Source organism: Alligator sinensis, unplaced genomic scaffold (assembly GCF_000455745.1).
Source record: "Alligator sinensis unplaced genomic scaffold, ASM45574v1 scaffold782_1, whole genome shotgun sequence".
In the NCBI taxonomy this organism is placed as follows: domain Eukaryota; kingdom Metazoa; phylum Chordata; order Crocodylia; family Alligatoridae; genus Alligator; species Alligator sinensis.
The window spans coordinates 36,070-56,864 of NW_005843078.1; the positions used below are offsets into that span (position 1 = coordinate 36,070).

Below are 20,795 nucleotides of genomic sequence, written 5' to 3' on the forward strand. Positions count from 1 at the left end.
TATTTGTCTTGATTAACTCTATCAATTACAGTAAAAGCCTTAATAGCTGACACTGAGGTTTCCGAACCATCTTTTTTTGTCTTAACAAGCTGCTAACACTTTGCTCTCTAAAAGATTCACGCTATTCCTGTAGAGCAAGGGGAAATAAAAAAAACATTTCTCACCCCCTTTACCAATGAGATTGCAGACACTTATACTTGCAGCAGTTTCTCTGCCTTGCAGTACACACACAGAGCAAACATACCACACTGCTCACACTCTCTGTTTTGCACCAACACCTTAACAGTCTCTGCAAAGCTGCTCACTCATTAGGCTCCTTAGGCTCTACTTCTGTTACAGACATAAACAACGTGTACCCCCAGAGGCCGAGGAGGCCCGGTGACTGCCCGCAAGTGGGGGTGTGGCGGCGGTGAACGAGGAGCTCCCCCAGGCAGCCGTGGCAAGGGCTGGGGGCGGGGCACCGATCGGCTGTCAGCAACCACCCACAGATGCCACTGGTGATGGGGGGGGGCGGGGGGGAGAGCAGTGACCACCCATAGACTGTGGCGGCCAGTAGCAGGAGGTGCACGTGCACCCCCTGTGTCACCAATGGTTGCAAACATTCTCACATAGTTTCTAGCACATGGGTTGATTTTCTTTGATACTGACTTCTTACGGGACCAGCAGTAAAAGATATTTTACTTAACCACGTCAGGCACTCTCTGAGATCAAGTGACAACGCTCTCAAGGTTGCTATATTTCTTCCTGCTATAAAGCAGTCGTTCCTAAACCCGCATTCTCACTCTCTCCTCTGCTGTCTTCAGAGCCACTGGACCCATCCAGTCCTATTCTCACCCTTCCTGGACTCCAGGTCACTAACTCTGCCTCACACCCTTCAGACTGAGTCTCTGTCTTTCCGTGCTCTCTCAAGTTCTGGCTGAGCTCTGCTCTTTAGCACCCACTCTCAGTTCTTCTCTGTCCTCTGTGAGTCTGTTCTCAACCCCGCTTTAAAGAATCTCTCATTCTTCAACAGTTCTCTCCGTCTACCAATTCTCTCTCCACTCTGATGGCAATACTTTCTCCAGCAGATCTCTCTCTCTTGCAGCTATCTGGAATACACCCTCTCTTCTGGGTCTTACCTAACTTCCAGCTTTCCTTTCCTTTACCAGATCTTAACCATATCCTTTCTGGTCTACAGGCTTCCCAATCCATTCTCATCAGTGGCCCTTCTTGCCTTGCACTTTGCAAACCAATACATCCAGCAAGCTTCGTTCTAGGACTGAGAAAGCTCACCCTGAAAGACTGAGAGAGAGATTACACAGCAGACAATCCCCTCAGAAAAGCTCTTCCTACCTCCAAAAGGAACCCCCCAAACCATGCATCCCTAAAGAAAAAACAAAACATGTCTAAGCTCACTCTTCCTCTGCCCAGAGTAACTCTGGGCACTGACCTCCTGTTTACACAGCTGTACCCTGATGTTTCCCAAAACAAGATGTTACTCTCCTACAGCAATCTCTTCTAGGCTCTTCACGGTTCCTAGAGAAGCCAGGATTACTTCCAATCATAAATTCTCTGCCACTGCCTGAGCAGATGTCCAGTAGCAGACCCTGTCTCCTTTTGTGCCCGCTGCTGCCTCTGTTCTCTGGGGCACCCAGGATCCCAAAGTATCTGTAACGTGCCTCTCAACTGTCTCTGATCTCTCTGAAGCTGCATTGCCTGGACAACACTTTTCCTTGCCATAAACTGCACCTGTAACCTTTACCTTACAGACTTCACAGAAAACACACATGACTGCTCTTGTAACCATCCACAAAAGACTAAATAACATCTACTTCTACTCCTTCTTGCCACCCCCCTTCCTCCTTCCCTCCCTCCCTTGCCAATGGCTTCTTCAGGGAAGGAGGCCCCAAAATATTTCTTGCAGGGGGGCCCAAAAAATTGTGGGCTGGCCATGGCCAGGCTCCTGGCGGTCCATCTCGTCAGATGAACCAATGCCCCAGGATGACATGCAGAGCAAGAGCCAAAATCGATACGTCTCACCTCATCTTTTATACCCTTGTCAATTCACCCAGTCCTCTGGGCTTTTGCTGGGTTATCGCTGTGTTCTTCCTTGAAGGTCGATTGCCGTTGTCCTCTTGCTGTTCTGGGGCAGATTCTTGTTTTGGTCTCTTATCTGTCTGCATTCTTCACCCAGTCTCCAGCTGATGTTTTCCTTTTCCACAAACACGCACATACCCATTCTCTCACACATACAGCATACAAAGTTAGAGCACTTATATGTCAAGCTACGGAGCAAAACACAATTGAGTTTCTTCATAGTTTCATAGTCGCTAGGGTCAGGACACAAGACCCCAGACAGGTGCTCATCCAACCTCCTCTTGAATTTGCCCAAGGTAGGGGCAAGGACCACCTCCCTGGGAAGTTGGTTCCAGATTTTGGCCACCCTAACTGTAAAATATTGCCTTCTGATCTCTAAGCTAAACCTATTCTCCATCAGCTTATGACCACTGTTCCTCGTCACCCCAGGTGGTGCTGGGGAGAAAAGAGCTCTGCCTATTTGCTGTTGATCCCCCCGATGAGCTTGTAGGCAGCCACTGTTGGCTACAAATGTCCAACTTGGGATCCTTAAAATTCTAGTTTATTAGGCGGATTGAAACACTGTAATCATAAACCATGGGGCTGGTCCCCCCCACACACACACACAGTAGCAGGCTACAGAGTCAGGTATACCTATCCTACAAGTGCTGGAGTCTGTCGTTGAGGCTTCTTTCAGCGTGGTGTTATCCTCCAGAAGGGGTTCGCCAGCTGGTCCTTCTGGCTGGACAGGTCTGGTCAAGTTGGAGATCAAGAGGGCGCCACTGAGGGTCACTTTTCACTGCCTTTTATCTGTCCCTGGCAGACTTTGGTGACTCCCCAGTTCTCAGGTTTGCCCAATCCAGGGGTCGTTGACCCTCGTGGGACTTCCCCCCTCGGTGGCTACTGGACGGCATCTGTCAGCCCCAGGGGTCGTCCGCATGTACATGCAGGTTTGGGAGTCGGTTGATGAATTTTGAATAGGGCTGTGGGAGCGGCCGATCTGGAGATATTCAGCCCAAAAGTTGGTCCCCGGCGTTGGTTAACTGAGGGCAGGGCTTCTAGCCCTTGATCAGTGACGTTTAGAGATTTCCCGGTTGTTACATTGTCTTCTATTGAGTTCTTCCGGTTGATCTGCAGCTTCCAGGTGATAATTGCTGTCTGCTGCTACAGTGTTACACATTCAGTCAGGTTACACATTCAATCACTGATTCACTCGCTCTTTCAGGGGCCAGCCTGATACGGGGAAGGATGGTTTGATTCCTACCCTTGTTAACATTGTTACAATGTATAACTTACTTATGAAACTAAACACATTCAGTTGAAATGTGAGGAGTATAAAATATAAGCTACAAATGCCATGGCACACAAATAGATAAAAATACCAAAATACAAGGGGAGATACAAAATGCGCGCACACAAATTTTAAAACACAATTCCTTATCTTAAAGTGAAAGAGAGAGGAAGGAAGAAAAGGTAGAAAAAGAGAAACATATCCAAAGAGGGGAGAGCAAATGCAGGCAAGAGGAAAAGGGGGCTTTCTGCTACACCACCAGGTCCCCCCCAAGCCTCCTCTTGCTGAGGCTGTACGGGTTCAGGTCCCTCAGCCTCTCCTCGTAGGGCCTGCCCTGCTGTCCCCTGACCATGCGGGTGGTCTCCTCTGGACCCTCTCTAGGCTGGCCACATCCCTTTTGAAGTGCGGCGCCCAGAACTGGACGCAGTACCCGAACTGCGGTCTGACCAAAGTTGCATAGAGGGGGAGGATCACCTCTCTGGACCGGCTTGAGATGCACCTTTGGGTGCATGACAAAGTATGGCCGGCCTTGTTGGCTGCGGTCTGGCATTGGCGGCTCATGTTCATCTTGGAGTCAATAATGACTCCGAGATCCCTTTCTGCCTCTGTGCTTTCAAGAGGAGAACTCCCCAGCCTGTGTGCGCGCTGTGGAGTCCTTCTCCCCAGGTGCAGCACCCTGCATTTGTCTACGTTGAACCCCATCCTATTCTCGTCTGCCCACTTTTGTAGTCTGTCTAAATCTAGTTGCAGCCTCTCTCTCTTAAGCCAATGCAAAACTCAAGAAAATACACAAGGTGAAAAGCATCAGGCAAAAGTCTATGCCTGTGTTGTTTGCTTCACATCAAACTGGTATTTATGCTATTTGCATAACTGCTCCCAGCACAAAGAGGCTTTATCTTGGTTGGGCCCTTTCCTACTGTCGAGGCAACAATCAATGATCTAATCGTTGTCAGGGTGGAATTGATTTAAATCATGATTTTAATCACTGGTCAGGAAGTCTCGATTTAATCACTATTTTTTCACAGAAAGTGCATTCTTGTTGTTTGATATCCTCTACTCATTTAACTTCTTGAAAATTTATAGAGGTAAGGACCTGACTCTGTGTACACAAACTTGCAGAGAGACAAGAGGGCTGATGGGTAGGTAATCACATCTGTTCTGTCTGATCCCCATATACTGCTGTTAACAAGGATGTTGCCTCTGGAGACTCAAGTCCACGGCCTGGGAACTGAAACTCAGCATCACATGATGCTTAATGGGATCTTCTAGACTGAGCACTGAGTCCCATTGGGTAGAGCGGTTTCTTTAACACTTACAAATGTATAGAGGAGCCTCTGGGAACCCCATAACATTGGGCCGTTAACATAGTTCATTGCCTGTTGTGACCTATTTATACAACTTTTCTAAAGAGCTTACATGATTATGTTGTATTGTGTAGTATATAATTAGATGTTATAATTCCTAGCCCATTGTGATGTCTTTGGATCATAGAAAATGAGGGCTGGAAGGGACCTCAGGAGGTCACATCTAGTCCAACCCCTGCTCAAAGCAGGACCAGCCCCAACTACATAATCTCAGCAAGGCTTTGTAAACCAGGTCTTCAAAACTTCTAAGGATGGAGACTCCACCACCTCTCTGGGTAACCTGTTCCAGTGCCTCACCACCTGCCTCATGAGAAAGCTCTTCATAATATCTAACCTCAACTTCCCTTGCTGCAACTGGAGACCATTGCTCCTTGTTCTGTCGTCTGCCCCCACTGAGAACAGCCCAGCTCCATCCTCTTTCAAACCCCTTTCAGGTAGTTGAAGGCTGCTATTCAATCCCCCCTCAGTCTTCTCTTGACTAAATAAGATCAGTTCCCTCAGTCTCTCCTCATAAGTCCTGTCCCTTAGCCCCCTCACCATTTTCATTACCCTCTGATGGACTCTCTCCATTGTGTCTAAATCCTTTCTGTCGTGGGGGCCTAAAACTGGACACAGGACTCCAGATGTGGCCTCACCAGTGCTGAATAGAGGGGAAGAATCGCTTCCCTTGACCTACCGGCAGCACACCTACCAATGCAGCCCAGGATGCCATTAACCTTCTTGGCAACAAGGACACACTGTTGGCTCAGATCCAGCTTATTGTCCCCTGTCACCCCCAGGTCCTTTCCAGGAGAGCGCTGCCCTGTCAGTCAGCCCCAGCCTGTACCAGTGCATGGGATGTTCTGTCCTAAGTGCAGGACTTTGCACTTGTCCTTGTTGAACCACATGACATTTCTTTTTGCCCCAATCCTCCAATTTGTCGAGGTCCCTTTGAATCCTAGTCCTACCTCCAGTGTATCTACTACTCCCCTCAGCTTGGTGTCATCTGCAAACTTGCGGAGGGTGCACTGCATCCCATCTTCCAGGATGTTGATGAAGACGTTGAACAAAAATGGCCCCAGGGCCAACCCCTGGGGCACTCCACTTGATACTGGCTGCCAAGTAGACTTTGAGCGATTGATTACTACCCTCTGAGCCCAGTGCTCCAGCCAGTTTTCTATCCGCCTTACAGTCCATTCATCCAGCCTGTACTTCCTTAGCTTGCCTGCGACAATGTTGTAGGAGACCATTTTAATTTAAGATATGTTAAAGCTCAACCTTATTGCCTTCTATGATGAGGTGACTGGCTCTGTGGATATGGGGAGACCAGTGGATGTGGCGTACCTTGATTTTAGCAAGACTTTTGATACTATCTTTTATATAGGTTTATTCTTTTTAAATAAGCATCTTTAAAATATTAAAAATATACTATTACATGTATAAAGTCTCATTTAAATAAAAAAAATCCTTTAAAAAAATCATTCATTTGTATTCACCCTGATTGCTGTTCTAAGGATCAGTCCTTTACTCACCCCTTTCTCATGCCCCCATGAGCCCTCTGTGCCCAATAAGGGGCTGGTGCGGGTGATGGGGAAATGGGACTCCCCAGTGGCCTCTGGCTAGTTCAGGTACAAGGCCAGACAAGGCCCTCCCCAAGGAGCAGGTAAGGAGCGGTAGCTCTACCCTTTCCAGCAGCAGGAGGCACCATCCGCCTGTCTGCCAGGACATTTTGGCGGGGTCAGTGCTCCAACATAGTGCCTGTCCTTGTTTTCCCTGGAGAAGAAGGACCTTTGCATTTCCCCTCCCCCTGCCTTTCATGTGTGGATCTGATACAGTCCCTACATCCCTCGAGCTTCTTTCCCAGGCAGTGATATTTGTGCAGGCTCTGTCATGGTGCTGTGATCACCACCCTGCACTGGGATAGACTTATCGGGGCTCATCTCCAGCTTCGTGCCTGTGGAGGTCTGTTAGCCATACCTGTGGGACTTGGATTCTTCCACCTCCCCGCTTTTCCACACACTGAAGCCTCCGGCTGCCTTTGTCCCAGGCCAGTACAGGAGACTAGCAGGGCTTTCCCCATGCCAGCAGCACCAGGGCTCACCTGTGCATCTTTTCCCCACCCCACAGGTGCTGGGACTCTGAGCAGAGCTGAACAGCAGCCTCCTGAGGAGGGACCTGTAAACCTGGAGCTGCAGAGGACTTCCCAAGGATGTCGGGAGGAGAGAGGCTCCCTGACACCTGAGCCAGGCCAAGTGCAGAGGCGGCAGAGCAAACCTCCGAAGCAGGGGGAGAGCTTGGAGGTAAGCAAGGCACTACGTTCAGTTGGGGGTGAGAGTACAGCTGGGGCAGATTGCAGGAAGAGCCAGGGGTGGTGTAAAGATTTGGGGGTGCAGAGAGACCCAAAGAGCATCAAGCTTGTGGTGATGGAGGCTGCAAACACACCAAGCTGCATTAGCAGGAGCAGCCTTCCAAGTGCAGGTATCCAGGGGGGTGCTGGCATGGGCAGGCCTTGTCAGAGCGCGTGGAGCCAGGGCTCTCTGCCTTAAAAGTGCTGCCCAGGCTGCCTCAAAGGACCAAGCAAATAAAATGTGATGAGCTGGGCTAAAGCTGACACGTGGACTCCTATGTGCACAGCTGCATCCACATCTCATGTCAGCTGAAGACTGGGAAATATTGCACCCCTACCTGTCATGACGAAGCCTGCAATTAGTTGTAGTACTGAGTGATTGCAGACAGGGCTGTGGGGGCTGGAAGCAGCTGGAAGAGGAGACACTGATGGTGTAATGTTTGTGACTGCAGCTCCAGGAGGTGTTTCAGGACGTGGCTGTGTATTTCACACGGAAGGAGTGGGAGCTGCTGGAAGATGAGGACAAGGTGCTTTACCGGGACCAGATGCTGAGGAATTTTCAAGCCCTCGTCTCCCTGGGTAAAGCGCTGGTTTTTGCTTCTCCCTGGAGCTATGTGAACTCTGAAGTTTATTGTCTTCTTCCTGTTTCTCAGCAGTCTCATCCTCACACACCTTTGAAGGGTGGTTTCAGTCCATTTCCTCCCCACTGCTCTGACCTCTCTCACATACCATATTGATAGATCCTCCTTCATTTCATTTGACCACCTTCACTAGTGTCTTCCCCATTCTTGTAAGTGCTGGTGCTTCCATATCCAGCAGTTCCTTGACAACATGATTTCCCTTCGTCTTCTCTCGATGTTCATATCATCTTCAATTCATTGCTAAGCAGGGAAATCCAGGAGAGCCTACAGCGAAAAAGAGAGGCATACAGGCTGTGGAACCAGGGGGCAGCCACCAAGGAGGAGTATACGTGCTTGGCCGCGCTTGCAGGGAAGCAGTGAGGAAGGCCAAAGCAGAAACAGAACTCAGGCTGTCAGTAAAGATTAAGGGTAACAAAAAGTCCTCCTTTAAATACATAGGGAGCAAAAAGAAGGCTCAGGGTAACATAGGGCCACTACAGGATGGACTGGGGCATCATAACAGGTAGGATGGCAAAGCTGAGCTCTTAAACAATTTCATTGCATCTGTGTTCCCTGACACGGATGCAAACACACCTCCCAGTGAGACTTTAGTGTAGTTTGAGGGAGATACCAGTCCACCAACGGTTAGTGCTGACACGGTGAAAGGGCACTTGGAGGAGATGGACGTACTTAAGTCACAAGGCCCCAGTGATCTTCATCCAAGGGTACTAAAGGAATTGGCTGGTGTCATAACAAAACTGCTGGTACAACTTTTTGAACACTTGTGGCACTCAGGACAGGTCCCAGAAGACTGGAAAAGGGCCAGTGTGGTCCCTATTTTTAAGAAGGAGAGGAAGGAGGGCCTGGGTAATTATAGGCCGGTTAGCCTCACCTCTCTTCTTGGCAAGACCTTGTGGCGGTTGAGTGGTAGGCCGGGCTGTGGCCAGTAGCCCAAAACGGCAGGCGGGTACTTTTGACCGATGGAGCAAAATTAGGCACAGATGCGTATTGGTAACAAATAGATTGTTTACTTACGCCACTGATGTATGGGCGCAGGCAGAGTTGACTGGCTTAGTTGCAATTACAAACGAGTTACAAAGACTCTCTTAAAAGCGCGAGAGAACCGGGATGAAGTTCCCGTAATCGGCTTACTGCGGTACCGGGGTCGGGGTACGTCGGGAGGGTCGAGGACGGGGAGTCACTGGTGGGTGATCAGTTCGCCAGGTTCACTCCGAGAAAAGCACAGAGTTCTCCAACTCCAAGGTGTATGCGGAGTTCTCCAAACTCTGAGAAATGTGCGGAGTTCTCCGAGTTCTCTGAGTTCTCCAACGTGGGCGGAAACTGCTCTAATTTTTATATGACTAACAAGCCAATCGCTAGTCGCCAAATATGAATAATTTGGAACCGGCCAATGGTGGTGTGCGTATTTGCATAAAGTTGGCGGGAACTTTTTCTAAGCTGTAATTTTTCCACTACTGTGGCATATAGTTACTGGGTTCTGACATAGCAGAATTTTCCACCGTGACCTAGTTACTGCCACCAGCGGAATTTTCCACTGTGCCATAACATTCAGAATGATTGACAGCGGGATCTTCCACTATGGCGGGAGATTCCACTAAGGATCAAACCAAAGGAATGTTCCACTGTGCTATAGGCATACAACTACTTGGTTCTGACAGACCTTAGAAAAAATCATAAGGATCACATTTCATAGATTTCATAGACATTACGGCTGGAAGGGACCTCGGAAGATCATCGAGTCCAGCCCCTGCCCCAGGGACAGGAAGTCAGCTGGGGTCATAGGATCCCAGCAAAATAAACATCCACATTTCTCTTGAAGGCGTTCAAAGTAGGTTCTTGAACCACCTCCGACAGCAGTCTATTCCAGACCTCGGGGCTCGGACTATAAAGAAGTTCTTCTTATGTCCAGCCGGAAATGGTCCTGAAGGAGTTTGTGACCGTTTGATCTTGTCATCCCTTGGGGTGCTCTGGTGAACAGACGTTCCCCCACATCCTGGTGAACACCCCGATAAACTTATAGGCAGCCACCAGGTCCTCCCTGAGCCTGCGCTTTTCCAGGCTGAAGAGTCCCATGGCTCTCAGGCTCTCATCATAAGGTCTGTTTTCCTGTCACACCCAATTCTTACAAGTAAACTAAGTAATTGTGATGCAAATTTTTTCACGGTCAGGTGGGTGGAAAACTGGCTTATGGGATGCACCCAGAGAGTGGTGGTGGATGGGTCAGTCTCCACCTGGAGAGATGTGGGCAGTGGTGTCCCCCAAGGCTCTGTACTTGGACCAATAATGTTCGGTATCTTCATCAGTGATTTGGATGAGGGTGTAGAAAGCACTCTGTCCAAATCCACAGACAACATCAAACTATGGAGTATAGTAAACACACTAGAGGGTAGGGAGTGAATTCAGGTGGATTTGGACAGGCTGGGGAGGTGCGTGGATCAGAATAGGATGCAATTTAACAAAGATAAGTGCAAAGTTCTGCCCCTGGGGAGAAACAATCACAAGTACATCTATAGACTGGGAAGTACCATTCTATGTAGCAAAGCAGCAGAAAGAGATCTCGGAGTTGTAGTTGATGCAAAATTTAACGTGAGTCACCAATGTGACGAGGTAATAAGTAAGGCTAACCGCCCTCTTTCCTGCATTAGTAGGTGCATCACGAGCAGGTCTAGGGAGGTGATACTGCCCCTCTATGTGGCATTAGTAAGGCTGCAGCTGGAGCACTGCATCCAGTTTTGGGTGCTGCACTTCAGGAGGGATGTGGATAACTTAGAAAAGGTTCAGAGGAGGGCTACTTGTATGGTTGAGGGTCCGCAGGTAAGATCCTATGAAGACAGATTGAGGGACCTGAGTCTCTTCAGCCTCCACAAGAGAAGGCTGAGAGGTGATCTTGCGGCTGCCTGCAAACTCATCGGTGGGGTCAGCAGGGAATAGGAGATACTCTGTTTACCAGGGTGCCCCTCAGACTTACTAGAAACAATGGCCATAAACTGAAGGAGAGTAGATTTAGATTGGACATCAGAAAGAAATTCTTTATGGTGAGGGTTGCCAAAACATGCAACGGGCTTCCAAGGGAGGTGGTGCTTTCCCCTACCTTGGAGGTGTTCAAAAGGAGATTAGAAAAGCACCTGGCTGGGATTACTTGACCCCAGCGCTCATTCCTGCCCAGAGCAGGGGATCAGACTCAATGATCTAATAAGTCCCTTCTGACCCTAGAAATCTATGAAATCTGTGAAGTCGTACATCAACTCACTAACAGCTCTTCCTTGGGGAATATTTCTAATTTTCTCCTTCACTAATGTGTCCTGTCCAAACACATTTAACAGCCATAGTATGCTCAGTTCTGCACTATCTAGGGTTGCACCAATAGAGATTTTTTGGGCCAAGACTAATGGCCAATTTTTAAGGAGCCATATCAGTCGATTCAGATCCGATTCCGATATGCAGCCAGGCAGGTTGGAATCAAGCATTGGGCCGGTAAGTCTGATGGAAGGGAAGGGGTGGGAGGAAGAAAGGGGCATGCAGGGAGCAGATCGAGGCCCATGCGGTGAGGGAGGGAGTGGGGCTGGGGCAGGCGTTGCTCAGCCGGGGCATGGTAGGGTGCAGGACAGAGCTGCAAGTGGCTCGTCTGGGGGGTGTGGGAGGTGGTGGCTCCTGCCACTGCACACACCCCAGGAGGGCATGGGGGGCATGTGCCTCCGGATATGCTTGAGCTCGGGCACACTGCCACTGCGGGGTGGGATTGGAAGTGGCGCCGGGGTCTTCCTGGCAGGAGCAGGGCCGTACTGCGCTCAGGGCAGGCGGCAGCAGCACTGGGAAGGCAGCTATGGGGGGGGCTGCAGCCACAACAAAACTTGCTGTAGCAAGTACAGTCCCCCCCTCCCCCATAACCCTGCTCTAAGCATCGCCACCATCCGCCCTAAGTGCAGCCTGGCCCAGTCCTCCCTGATGGGAAGACCCCAATGCCGCCCCAGCACATCGGCACCCCACCCTGCCCCACACAGACCTGGGGGCACATGCCCCCCATGCCTCCTGGGGTGATCGGAGGGGCAGGAGCCACCTCTGGACAAGCTGCTTACAGCTCCATCCCACACCCAACCACCAGCCACCCCCCACCCAGCAGAGCAGTGCTGCCCCAGCCCCGCTCCCTTCCTCACCAAGGGGGCCTCACTCTTCCCCCCCCATTACCCTTCCCTCCCCCTGCCCCTTCCCCCACAACAGACTTACCAGCTAACGCTGCTCTCCAAGCCCCCAAGCTGTGCTCCTGGCCACGTGCCTGCTGCGGTTGTGCATGTGCACCAGCCATTTCTCAGAGACATTAACGGCCACATCGGGCAAAAAAAAGCCAATTGCCGATCCTCAATTTTCCCGATGATAGTGCCAATCCGATATGGGACCAATGTATAGCACCTGTAGTACTATCTAAATCCTTTCTCTCCTCCTTTGGTTATGACTCGGTACAAGTTACTGGAAGTTAATCTCCTCTGCTGCTACAACATGTGGATGCTGCATTTCCTGAACTCTTCCTCTAGTGACAGATGTACACGTGATGTAACCCAGGTACTTCTACCACAGGGTCACAGGAAGTTTCTGTCTGCATTCCTCCCTAATATCTTCCTCTTCATACACCAGAGACTCTGGCTTTGCTGTACATACATTAAGACCTGTGCTCTCAAGCTTGCTCTGCCATTCTCAGAAGTTTTCTTCTCCTCCTCCTAAAATCCTTCTGCAGATCAGACACCCATCACTGTGATAAGAAGAAGTGGGGTGTGCAGGGCCTTGTGAAAACCATTTTTCATTTCCAGAGGATGTCTAATACAGGGGCTTCTTCTTGCTTGTGTGCAGGCTTGAGGTACTTACCTTTTCCTAGGACAGTTTGCTTTTCTGATGCTTTCTTTCCCCACTGCTTCCCCCAGAGGATTTCCTTAGGGGAGTGCTCAAATGCCTTCTGTAGCTCAACAAAGGCCACATAGACCATTTCTACATTATGGGCTTTCACATGCTATGAAGTGTGTCTTTTCACCTTCTTTTTGTCATTTCCATGACTGATGAACTTTGTTGTACACCTGGCCCCATTTGCCAACCTGTGGACTCATCTCCATTCCTGGATGATCCTCCCATTGGATGGGATGCTGGATTGAGTTGCAACTCCCATTGCTATAAAACCATCTTTTCCTGTGCCCTGGCGATGCTGATTTATCCTGGCTCCCAGAAAACAGTTTCATTTTCAGCCACCTGTCATGGACGCTTTTCACTGCTACAGGTCCTCACTTTAAACCTTCACTGAGAATAAGCTCATTTTCGTTCCTTTAACCGGAGTTGCAATGGTGAGATAAATGATATCCATCCATAAGTGTGTCCAATGTCTCTTCATTTTGTACCTTAAAAACTGGAAAAGCTTTATCTTTCTGCTCCCTAGTACAACACGGATCACTGTATCTCCATGCCTATCCTTGGTGACTCAGTTTGATACCCTTTCTATACTAGGGAGTGGTTGGGCTTTGTTTCCTATGACCATTCCTCCAGTACCTGCGTGACAAGAACCATTATCTCTTCAAGATTTCTCCCTACAGTGCCTTCCCTTTCACCATAAATGCTTCTTTCTCAGTGAAACGTTGAGTTCATTGGATCCATTCCCCAAATCCCGGTTGGTTAATCTGCATCCAGTACCCAGTCACAAATGCTCTTTAACCACTGTCCCAAACAGGACATCGAGGTCCCACACCCGACTTAATCTGCCGCATCCAGCGAGGATTGGTGGAGCTGTGGGTCTGTGATGATGAGGATGGTGGGGAAATCTCCAGGTCAGAGGAGCTGCTGCCAGGTGAGTTGTGGCTGGCCCCTCCACCCCATTCCCCCCTCTGAAATGCTCCATGCCCAGAGTGCCAGGGCAGCCTGGGAACCGCTGACATGCCCTGTGCTGCCATTGCAGGGTGCTGACCTGAAAGACAGTACATTATACTGTAACGTGTCCAGGCAGCTGTTGTTCCCGACTTCCTGAATATCTAACGATATGGAGACAAGCAACTTTTCCTTTCTTCTCCCCATAATTACAGCTCTTAGGGGACAATCCAGTTTGCTCTCAATTTATTGGCCCAGATCTGGTTTCCCAGGAATACCATGATCTTAAATGTGCATCTGCACTCAGTAATGTAAGAGTTCATTCCCGGGCCCAGGTAGCCCTACCTTTCTAACACCCTCCCCCAGAACATGATGAGATTTGTAGTCCCCCATGGAAAACGAGATGATGTACAGAAGCTCTGTTTAACCATTCCTGTTGGACAAGAGAAAAGCTGGGGCTCTCCCTGGCTTCTCTTGGTCAGGTTGACCTGGAACCCAGGAAGTGTTTCATCATGGTCTCAGGCTGCATTAAATGGCTCTGTGGTGCGGGAGGGCTTCCAAAGCTCTCATGTTGTGGGAGGAAGGAAATCCCCCATGTTTTGCCCCCTTCCTGTTTCTGCTGTGGGGGCCTGAGCATCACAAAGCCTCAGACTCAGCACAGGGTCCAGGTTCAGGATCATGGCAAGGCCTTCCATCCGGTTCAGACTCCTGTGCCATACAGGCCAGCTGGGACTTGTCAGCAGAGGAAAGCTTCATGGGCTCATTCCCTGCACCAGACCTTGCCTTGGAAGGAGGCAGGAAATGCAGCCCTGCTCCTTTTAGAAGAGAGAGCCACAGCGCAGGTCCAGGGGACACATGCCCCACATGCCTCCCCCAGAGTGTGCGCAGTCACAGGAGCTACACCACCCGGGGACAAGCCATGACTCCATCCTGCACCCTGCTCCACTCTACCCCAGCTGGGCAGCGCCTCCCCAGCCCCAACCCTACTCCCTTTCTCACCATGGGGGCCTTGATCTGCCCCCCCGACCACCCCTTCCTCCCAGCAGACTTATCAGCTGGACACTGCTTTCCAAGCTGCCAGGCTGCATATTGGCAGTTGGATTGCTATCAGATGATATGGCTTGTTAATCGGCCATCGGTATCAACTCAAAAAATCTTTATTGGTGCATGCCTATCCACATGTCCTTGTCTCAGCAGGGTCCGAGGTGATGGGGCTGACAGCTGGGACAGAAACCTTGAGAGTCTGACTCTGAACTCCCCTGAGTAGGGAACATTAGCCCGCCACAAGGACCTGCCTTTCCCTCACTCCCTGCACTTTGAGTTTTGGAAGGAAGACCTTGATTTCTTGAGGGAACGCAAGGGCCAAGGTCCAGGCCTGCTCAGGCCCATCCATGCAGAAGGAATAGCAATGTTTGCCCCTTGCCAGCAGCACAAGGACTAATCTGGTGTTTTTCTTCCCCATGCAGGAAGTGCCTGGCTCCTCAGAGAAGCTAAGGAGGAAACTCCTGTGGAAGGGCCTGCGGATCCGGAGTCAACATGGACTTCCCCTGGGAGTTTGGGTGAGATGGACTCCCTGAGACCTGAGGAGGAGCAATGGCCCAAGAGTCAGGGGAGACCCCAGAAGCAGATGAAAAATGTAGCCGTGAACCAGGTACCATCTCCATTTGGGTGTGAGAATGGAGAAGGGGCAGAACCCTGAAAGAGCCCTGGGTGCAGGGAAAGATACGTGTAGATCCACTGGAAACAGGCACTGCATCCCAGCCAAGGCAGTGGGGAGGGTGTCAGAGGGAAGCAGGAGCTGACTGCCAAGCACAGGGGCAGAGCCCAGCCCTGCTCCAAGGTCAGGAAAACCTTTACCTGCCTCTCAACCCTGGTTGTGTACCACAGGGGGGAAAAGTCAGTACTACTATGTAATGTATGGTAAGACCTTCACCCATTTTTTCTCCCTGTCTCAGTACCGACGCATCCACCTGGGCAGAAGGACACACCGCTGCACTGAGTGCAGGAAGAACTTCATCTGCTGGCAAGACCTGTCCCAGCACCAGTGTGTGCAGCACCGCGATACCAAGTGTGGGAAAAGGTTCAAGCTCTCCAACCTGGTCAGGCACCAGTGCATGCACAGAAGGGAGAAGCCACATGAGTGCTCAGAGTGTGGGAAGAGCTTCACTCAGGCCTGTGACCTTTCCCGACACCACCTCATCCACACAGGAGAGAAGCCACATCAGTGCTCAGATTGTGGGAAGAGCTTCACCCGATCCTCTAACCTGGCTCGGCCCCATCGTATCCACACAGGGGAGAAGCCACATCAGTGCTCAATGTGTGGGAAGAGCTTCACCCGTTCTTCTAACCTGGCCCAGCACCAGCGCATCCACACCGGGGACAAGGCACATCAGTGCTCAGAGTGTGGGAAGAGCTTCACCCAATCCTCCAACCTGGCCCGGCACCAGCTTGTCCACACAGAGAAGAAACCACATCAGTGCTCGGAGTGTGGAAAGAGCTTCACTCTGTCCTCCAGCCTGGCCCAGCACCAGCTCATTCATATGGGAGAGAAGCCACATCAGTGCTTGGAGTGTAGTAAGAGCTTCACACTCTCCTCCAGTCTGACTAAGCACCAACATATCCACACAGGGGAAAAGCCATATCAGTGCTCACAGTGTGGTAAGAGATTCGCTCACTCCTTCAGCCTGGTTCAGCACCAGCGTATCCACACAGGAGAAAAGCCGTATCAGTGCTTGGAGTGTGGGAAATGCTTCACCCAATCCTCCCAGCTGGCCCAGCACCAGCCTGTGCACATGGAGGAGAAGCCACACCAGTGCTCGGAGTGTGGTAAGAGCTTCACTCTCTTCTCCAGCCTGGCTAAGCACCAACGTATCCACACAGGGGAGAAGCCTTATCAGTGCTTGGAGTGTGGTAAAAGGTTCACTCAGTCCTCCACCCTGGTTCAGCACCAGCGTATGCACACAGGAGAGAAGCCACATCAGTGCTTGGACTGTGGGAAGAGCTTCTCTCGCTCCTCCAGGCTGGCCCAGCACCAGCTTATCCATACTGGGGAGAAGCCACATCACTGTGCGGAGTGTGGGAAGAGCTTCGCTCGCTCCTCCTACCTGGCCCAGCACCAGCTTATCCATAAAGGGGAGAAGCCACATCAGTGCTCAGAGTGTGGGAAGAGCTTCACTGTCTCCTCCAGCCTGGCTAAGCACCAGCTCGTCCACACAGGAGAGAAGCCACATCAGTGCTCGGAGTGTGGGAAGAGCTTCACTCTGTCCTCCAGCCTGGCTAAGCACCAGCTCGTCCACACAGGAGAGAAGCCACATCAGTGCTCGGAGTGTGGGAAGAGCTTCATTTACTCCTCCAGCGTGGCTAAGCACCAGCGTATCCACACAGGAGAGAAGCCACATCGATGCTTGAAGTGTGGGAAGAGCTTCATCCAGTCCTCCCACCTGTCTGAGCACCAGCTCGTCCACACAGGGGAGAAGCCGCATCAGTGCTCAGAGTGTGGGAAGTGTTTCGCTCGCTCCTCCGACCTGGCCCGGCACCATCGTATCCACACAGGGGAGAAGCCACATCGATGCTCGGAGTGTGGGAAGAGCTTCACCTTCTCCTTCCAGGTGGCCCGGCACCAGCTTATTCACACAGAGAAGAAACCACATTGATACTCGGCGTGTGGGAAGTGCTCCCCTCACTCCTCCACACTGACCAAGTACCAATGTATCCATATCCAGGAGTATCCATAATTCTTCCAGCAATGCTGGAAGGGTTTGGGGATGTATACCTGCTCTGCCCCCACCAGTGTCTTCATCCAGGCAAGGAGCCTCATGCTGGTGGACTGCAGCAGGAGTTCACCCATCATTTGACCCATTTAGGGTCCTGCAGAACCCCAAGGACACAGAGGCTGGTCCCCAAAGTTTGATGAGGGGAGGGGTTTAAAAGAAACGCCTCATGCAGAGGCCAACCTGGATGCTTGGGGAACTTGTAAGAAGACAATCTTTAAATCAGACGTGGAGCTGTGCCATCCTCATCATCCTCTAAAAGCAGGCAGTGTTCCCAAGGGGAGTAGAAGTGCCTTCAAAATAGGGTTCACTCCCTTATGCAACTCACTCTAAATAACGCCTTGGGCCTGTCTTGAGCTGACTCCCAGCTCTGTCCTCCCCACCTGGTCCCAGGGTTCTTGTATGTGAGGCTCCAGAGTTGCAGGAAGGAGGACATTGATTGCTGGGGAGGTGTTCCCTGCCTTCCACCCTGACCTTGCCTTTCCTTCCCACCACATAACCCCACTCCCAAGCCTGCACATGCATATTGGGGTCTGCAAGAAGCTGATACTGCCACCGCATGAGCCCAGTTTGGCAGGTTTTGCTTCTCAGCCCCTCGTCAGAACTCTTCACCACGCAGTGCCAGCTGCTCCCAACCCCCCATCCCTTCATCCCATTCTCTCTAATGGATTCCACGCTAATCAACCCCCACAATTTACCACAGGACTGGGAAATTATTTCAGCTGGAGAGCCCCCCCCCGCTCTAGACAGGAAGACAACTGCGAACAACAGCGAAGTGACTGTCCAGTCTCCTCTTGTAAACCTCCAGAGTAGGTGACCTCCATGTGACTGCACCACCTCTGCAGGGAGTTTATTCCAGAATCTGGACACTGACTGTGAATGAGTTTTTCCTGGGATTAATCCTGAAGAGGCTTTCCAGGAGTTTGTATCCATTGGTCCTGGTCTTCCCTGGGGGTGCCTTAGTGAAGAGTTGTTCACCGAGCTCCTGATGCGCTCATCTGTTCCAAGCTCATCTCTGGACCTTCTCAAGTTTTTCCATGCCCTTATTGAAGTGCAGCGCCCAGAACTGGACACAGTACTCCAACTGCGGTCTCACCAGTGCTGAGTACAGCGGGAGTATTGCTTCCTTAGTTTTACATGAGATGCATCGGTTGATGCATGCCAGTATGGTGTTTGCCCTGCTGACCACCGCCTCGCACTGATGGCTCATAGTCATGTGATGGTCAATCATTACCCCTAGGTCCCTTTCAGCCGTGGTGCAAGTCAAGCTGTTACCACCAACCTTGTAAGTATGTTGAGAGTTGTTTGGCCCCAAATGGGAGTACCTTACACTTAGAAGTGTTAAACTTCATCTGATTCTGGACTTCCCAGCTCTCGAGCCTGTCCAGGCCCATCTGTATCTGCAGCCTATTCTAAAAAGTGAATATCTACAACATTCATTAATTTGTTGTCAAAAAATATTTTTGTCCTGATTTCCATGCATTTGTGTAGTGTACACAGAGGTGATGGCACAGTAGCTTAAAATGAAGTCTTCCTCTTCTATGTTGTGGGGGGTATAGGTTTGTGGGGTCTGTGGGTATGTGGAGTGGGAGGGTTTGTGGGGCAGTGGATGGGTATGGGGTGAGGGAGCCATGTAGGTGTGTGGATATGTGGGGGGTAGATGTGTATGGGGTGTGTAGGGGACTGGGAGGAGCGTGGCTGGGGAGGGTTGTGGTGTGTGTGAAGGGGAAGGGTGGGTGGCTTGTGTGACAGGTTGTAGGTGTGAGGGGTCTGCATGTATGGCAGTGCAAAGGGAGGTGTGTGCATGTGTGTAATGCGGTGCGTGTGTGAGACTCGCCCTACAAACAGACACACACACACACTCTCCCTGTATCCCTCATTGTGTGCAGACACACTGTCCCTCATTGTAGTCTCCCTCCCTCCCTCATTGCATGCACACACACTTTCTCTTTTCCTCACTGCACATGCACACACACACTTCCTCATTACACACCTGCACACATGCACACAGACCTCCATGTAAAGAAATCCCCCTCAGTCTGCCCTTGCTTGGGTCAGTTCACACACCCCTCCTCTTTCACTTGTGTGCTGTTTGGTTTTAACCTGGTCACCTAGGTGACTGGGCTGGAACCATTCCTAAGGGGAGAGGAGTTCTTTGTCTCTCTGGCTCCAGCAGCATTTTGGAACAAGCACAAGACATGAGCCTCCAGAGGCTCTCTGGATGAACTGATGAAAGTAGAAAACTTGGAATCCAGCCAGAATTTAGGATTTTTATGTAGGAAGTCATGTCTTAAAAGGGTGATAAGCCCATAGTCGTAGGACTCAAGTTATTTTGAGTTAATCTGTTCCTCCATCCTTGTGCATGCACACGCACACCCACCCACCTCTTTCCCTCCCTTATTGCACACACACCTCTATACATGCAGACCCCAACACCCTCTGTGCTCTGACAGACCCTGGCTCCCTACCAGAGCCCAGGAGGGGAGCCATTTGTCTGGGCTACCATGACCATCCCTTACAGTCCCCAAACCCTCCCAAGGCTGGGATGAAACCCAGGTGCCTGGGCTCCCCCTCCCACAGCCCACCAGGCCCCATACAGGCTGGAGTGGATCTAAGGTGACCACTTTTTCCAAATGGAAAGGAGGGACACATGCCTGCCTCCACCCCTGCTATCCCACCCCTGCCACCTCCCTTGGTGGCATGGCCAGAGGAGAGGAGAGCCCTGCGCCTTTAGTAGGCAGCCCACATCCACCTCCACACCGCTCTGTAGTGCTTTGGCCGTGCTGCTTATGGGCTGGGTCAGGGGAGGAAACTGGCATGTGTCCTACCTTTCCATGTTGAAAACGTCCCAAAGGTGTCATGCTTCCGCAGCCCCATGGGTGGACAAGCAAAGCTGAGCCATGGGGAGGCCTGAGTGGCTGTGCCGTAAGGAAATGATCCTTCAGGCACAGAGGGAGATGATCCCGATGCGGGGAAAAAGGGGGAAAGGGGCTAAGAGGCTTCCTTGGCTGACCAGAGAAATCCAGAGCAGCCTACGGGCTAAAAGGGGAGCACATAAAAAGTGGAAACAGGTAGAGATTACTAAAGAGAAGTATACCTCCTCTGCTCGCACTTGTAGGGAGGCAGTTAGACGGGCCAAAGCTACCATGGAGCTGAGGATGGCATCCCAAGGTAAGGATAACAAAAAATTGTTCTTTAGATATATAGGGAGTAAAAGGAAGGCCCAGGGAGGAATAGGACCCCTGCTAAATGGGCAGAAACAATTGGTGCCAGACAGGGGGGACAAGGCTGAACTCCTCAACGAGTTCTTGGCCTCAGTGTTCCTAAGTGAGGGGCAGGACAAGTCTCTCACTGGGGTTGTAGAGAGGCAGCAGCAAGGCGCCAGACTACCATGCGTAGACCCTGAGATGGTGCAGAGGCACTTGGAGGACCTGGATGCGTTGAAGTCGGCAGGCCTGGATGAGCTCCATCCAAGGGTACTGAAGGCACTGGCCGACGTCATTGCACAGC

The 20,795-nt window shown here is 51.0% G+C and overlaps 1 protein-coding gene across 1 annotated transcript; it reads left to right on the forward strand.

The window, feature by feature from the left end:
• The first annotated feature begins 6,301 nt into the window (after positions 1-6,301).
• Positions 6,302-17,305, forward strand: LOC102373116 (zinc finger protein 420-like). Its single transcript, XM_025193613.1, has 5 exons — positions 6,302-6,989; positions 7,489-7,615; positions 13,382-13,498; positions 14,982-15,166; positions 15,471-17,305. The coding sequence occupies exons 1-5, from the start codon at positions 6,768-6,770 to the stop codon at positions 17,166-17,168; spliced, it is 2,349 nt and encodes a 782-aa protein (XP_025049398.1). The 5' UTR covers positions 6,302-6,767; the 3' UTR covers positions 17,169-17,305.
• Positions 17,306-20,795: the final 3,490 nt, after the last annotated feature.

What these genes read in the sequence shown, in the direction of transcription:
- LOC102373116 (XM_025193613.1), top strand. Translation starts at nt 6,768, where the DNA reads ATGCCAGCAGCACCAGGGCTCACCTGTGCATCTTTTCCCCACCCCACA. An exon ending in TCAAGCCCTCGTCTCCCTGG is followed by an intron (nt 7,616 to 13,381) that starts GTAAAGCGCTGG and finishes TGTCCCAAACAG; the next exon opens with GACATCGAGGTCCCACACCC. An exon ending in AAAATGTAGCCGTGAACCAG is followed by an intron (nt 15,167 to 15,470) that starts GTACCATCTCCA and finishes TCCCTGTCTCAG; the next exon opens with TACCGACGCATCCACCTGGG.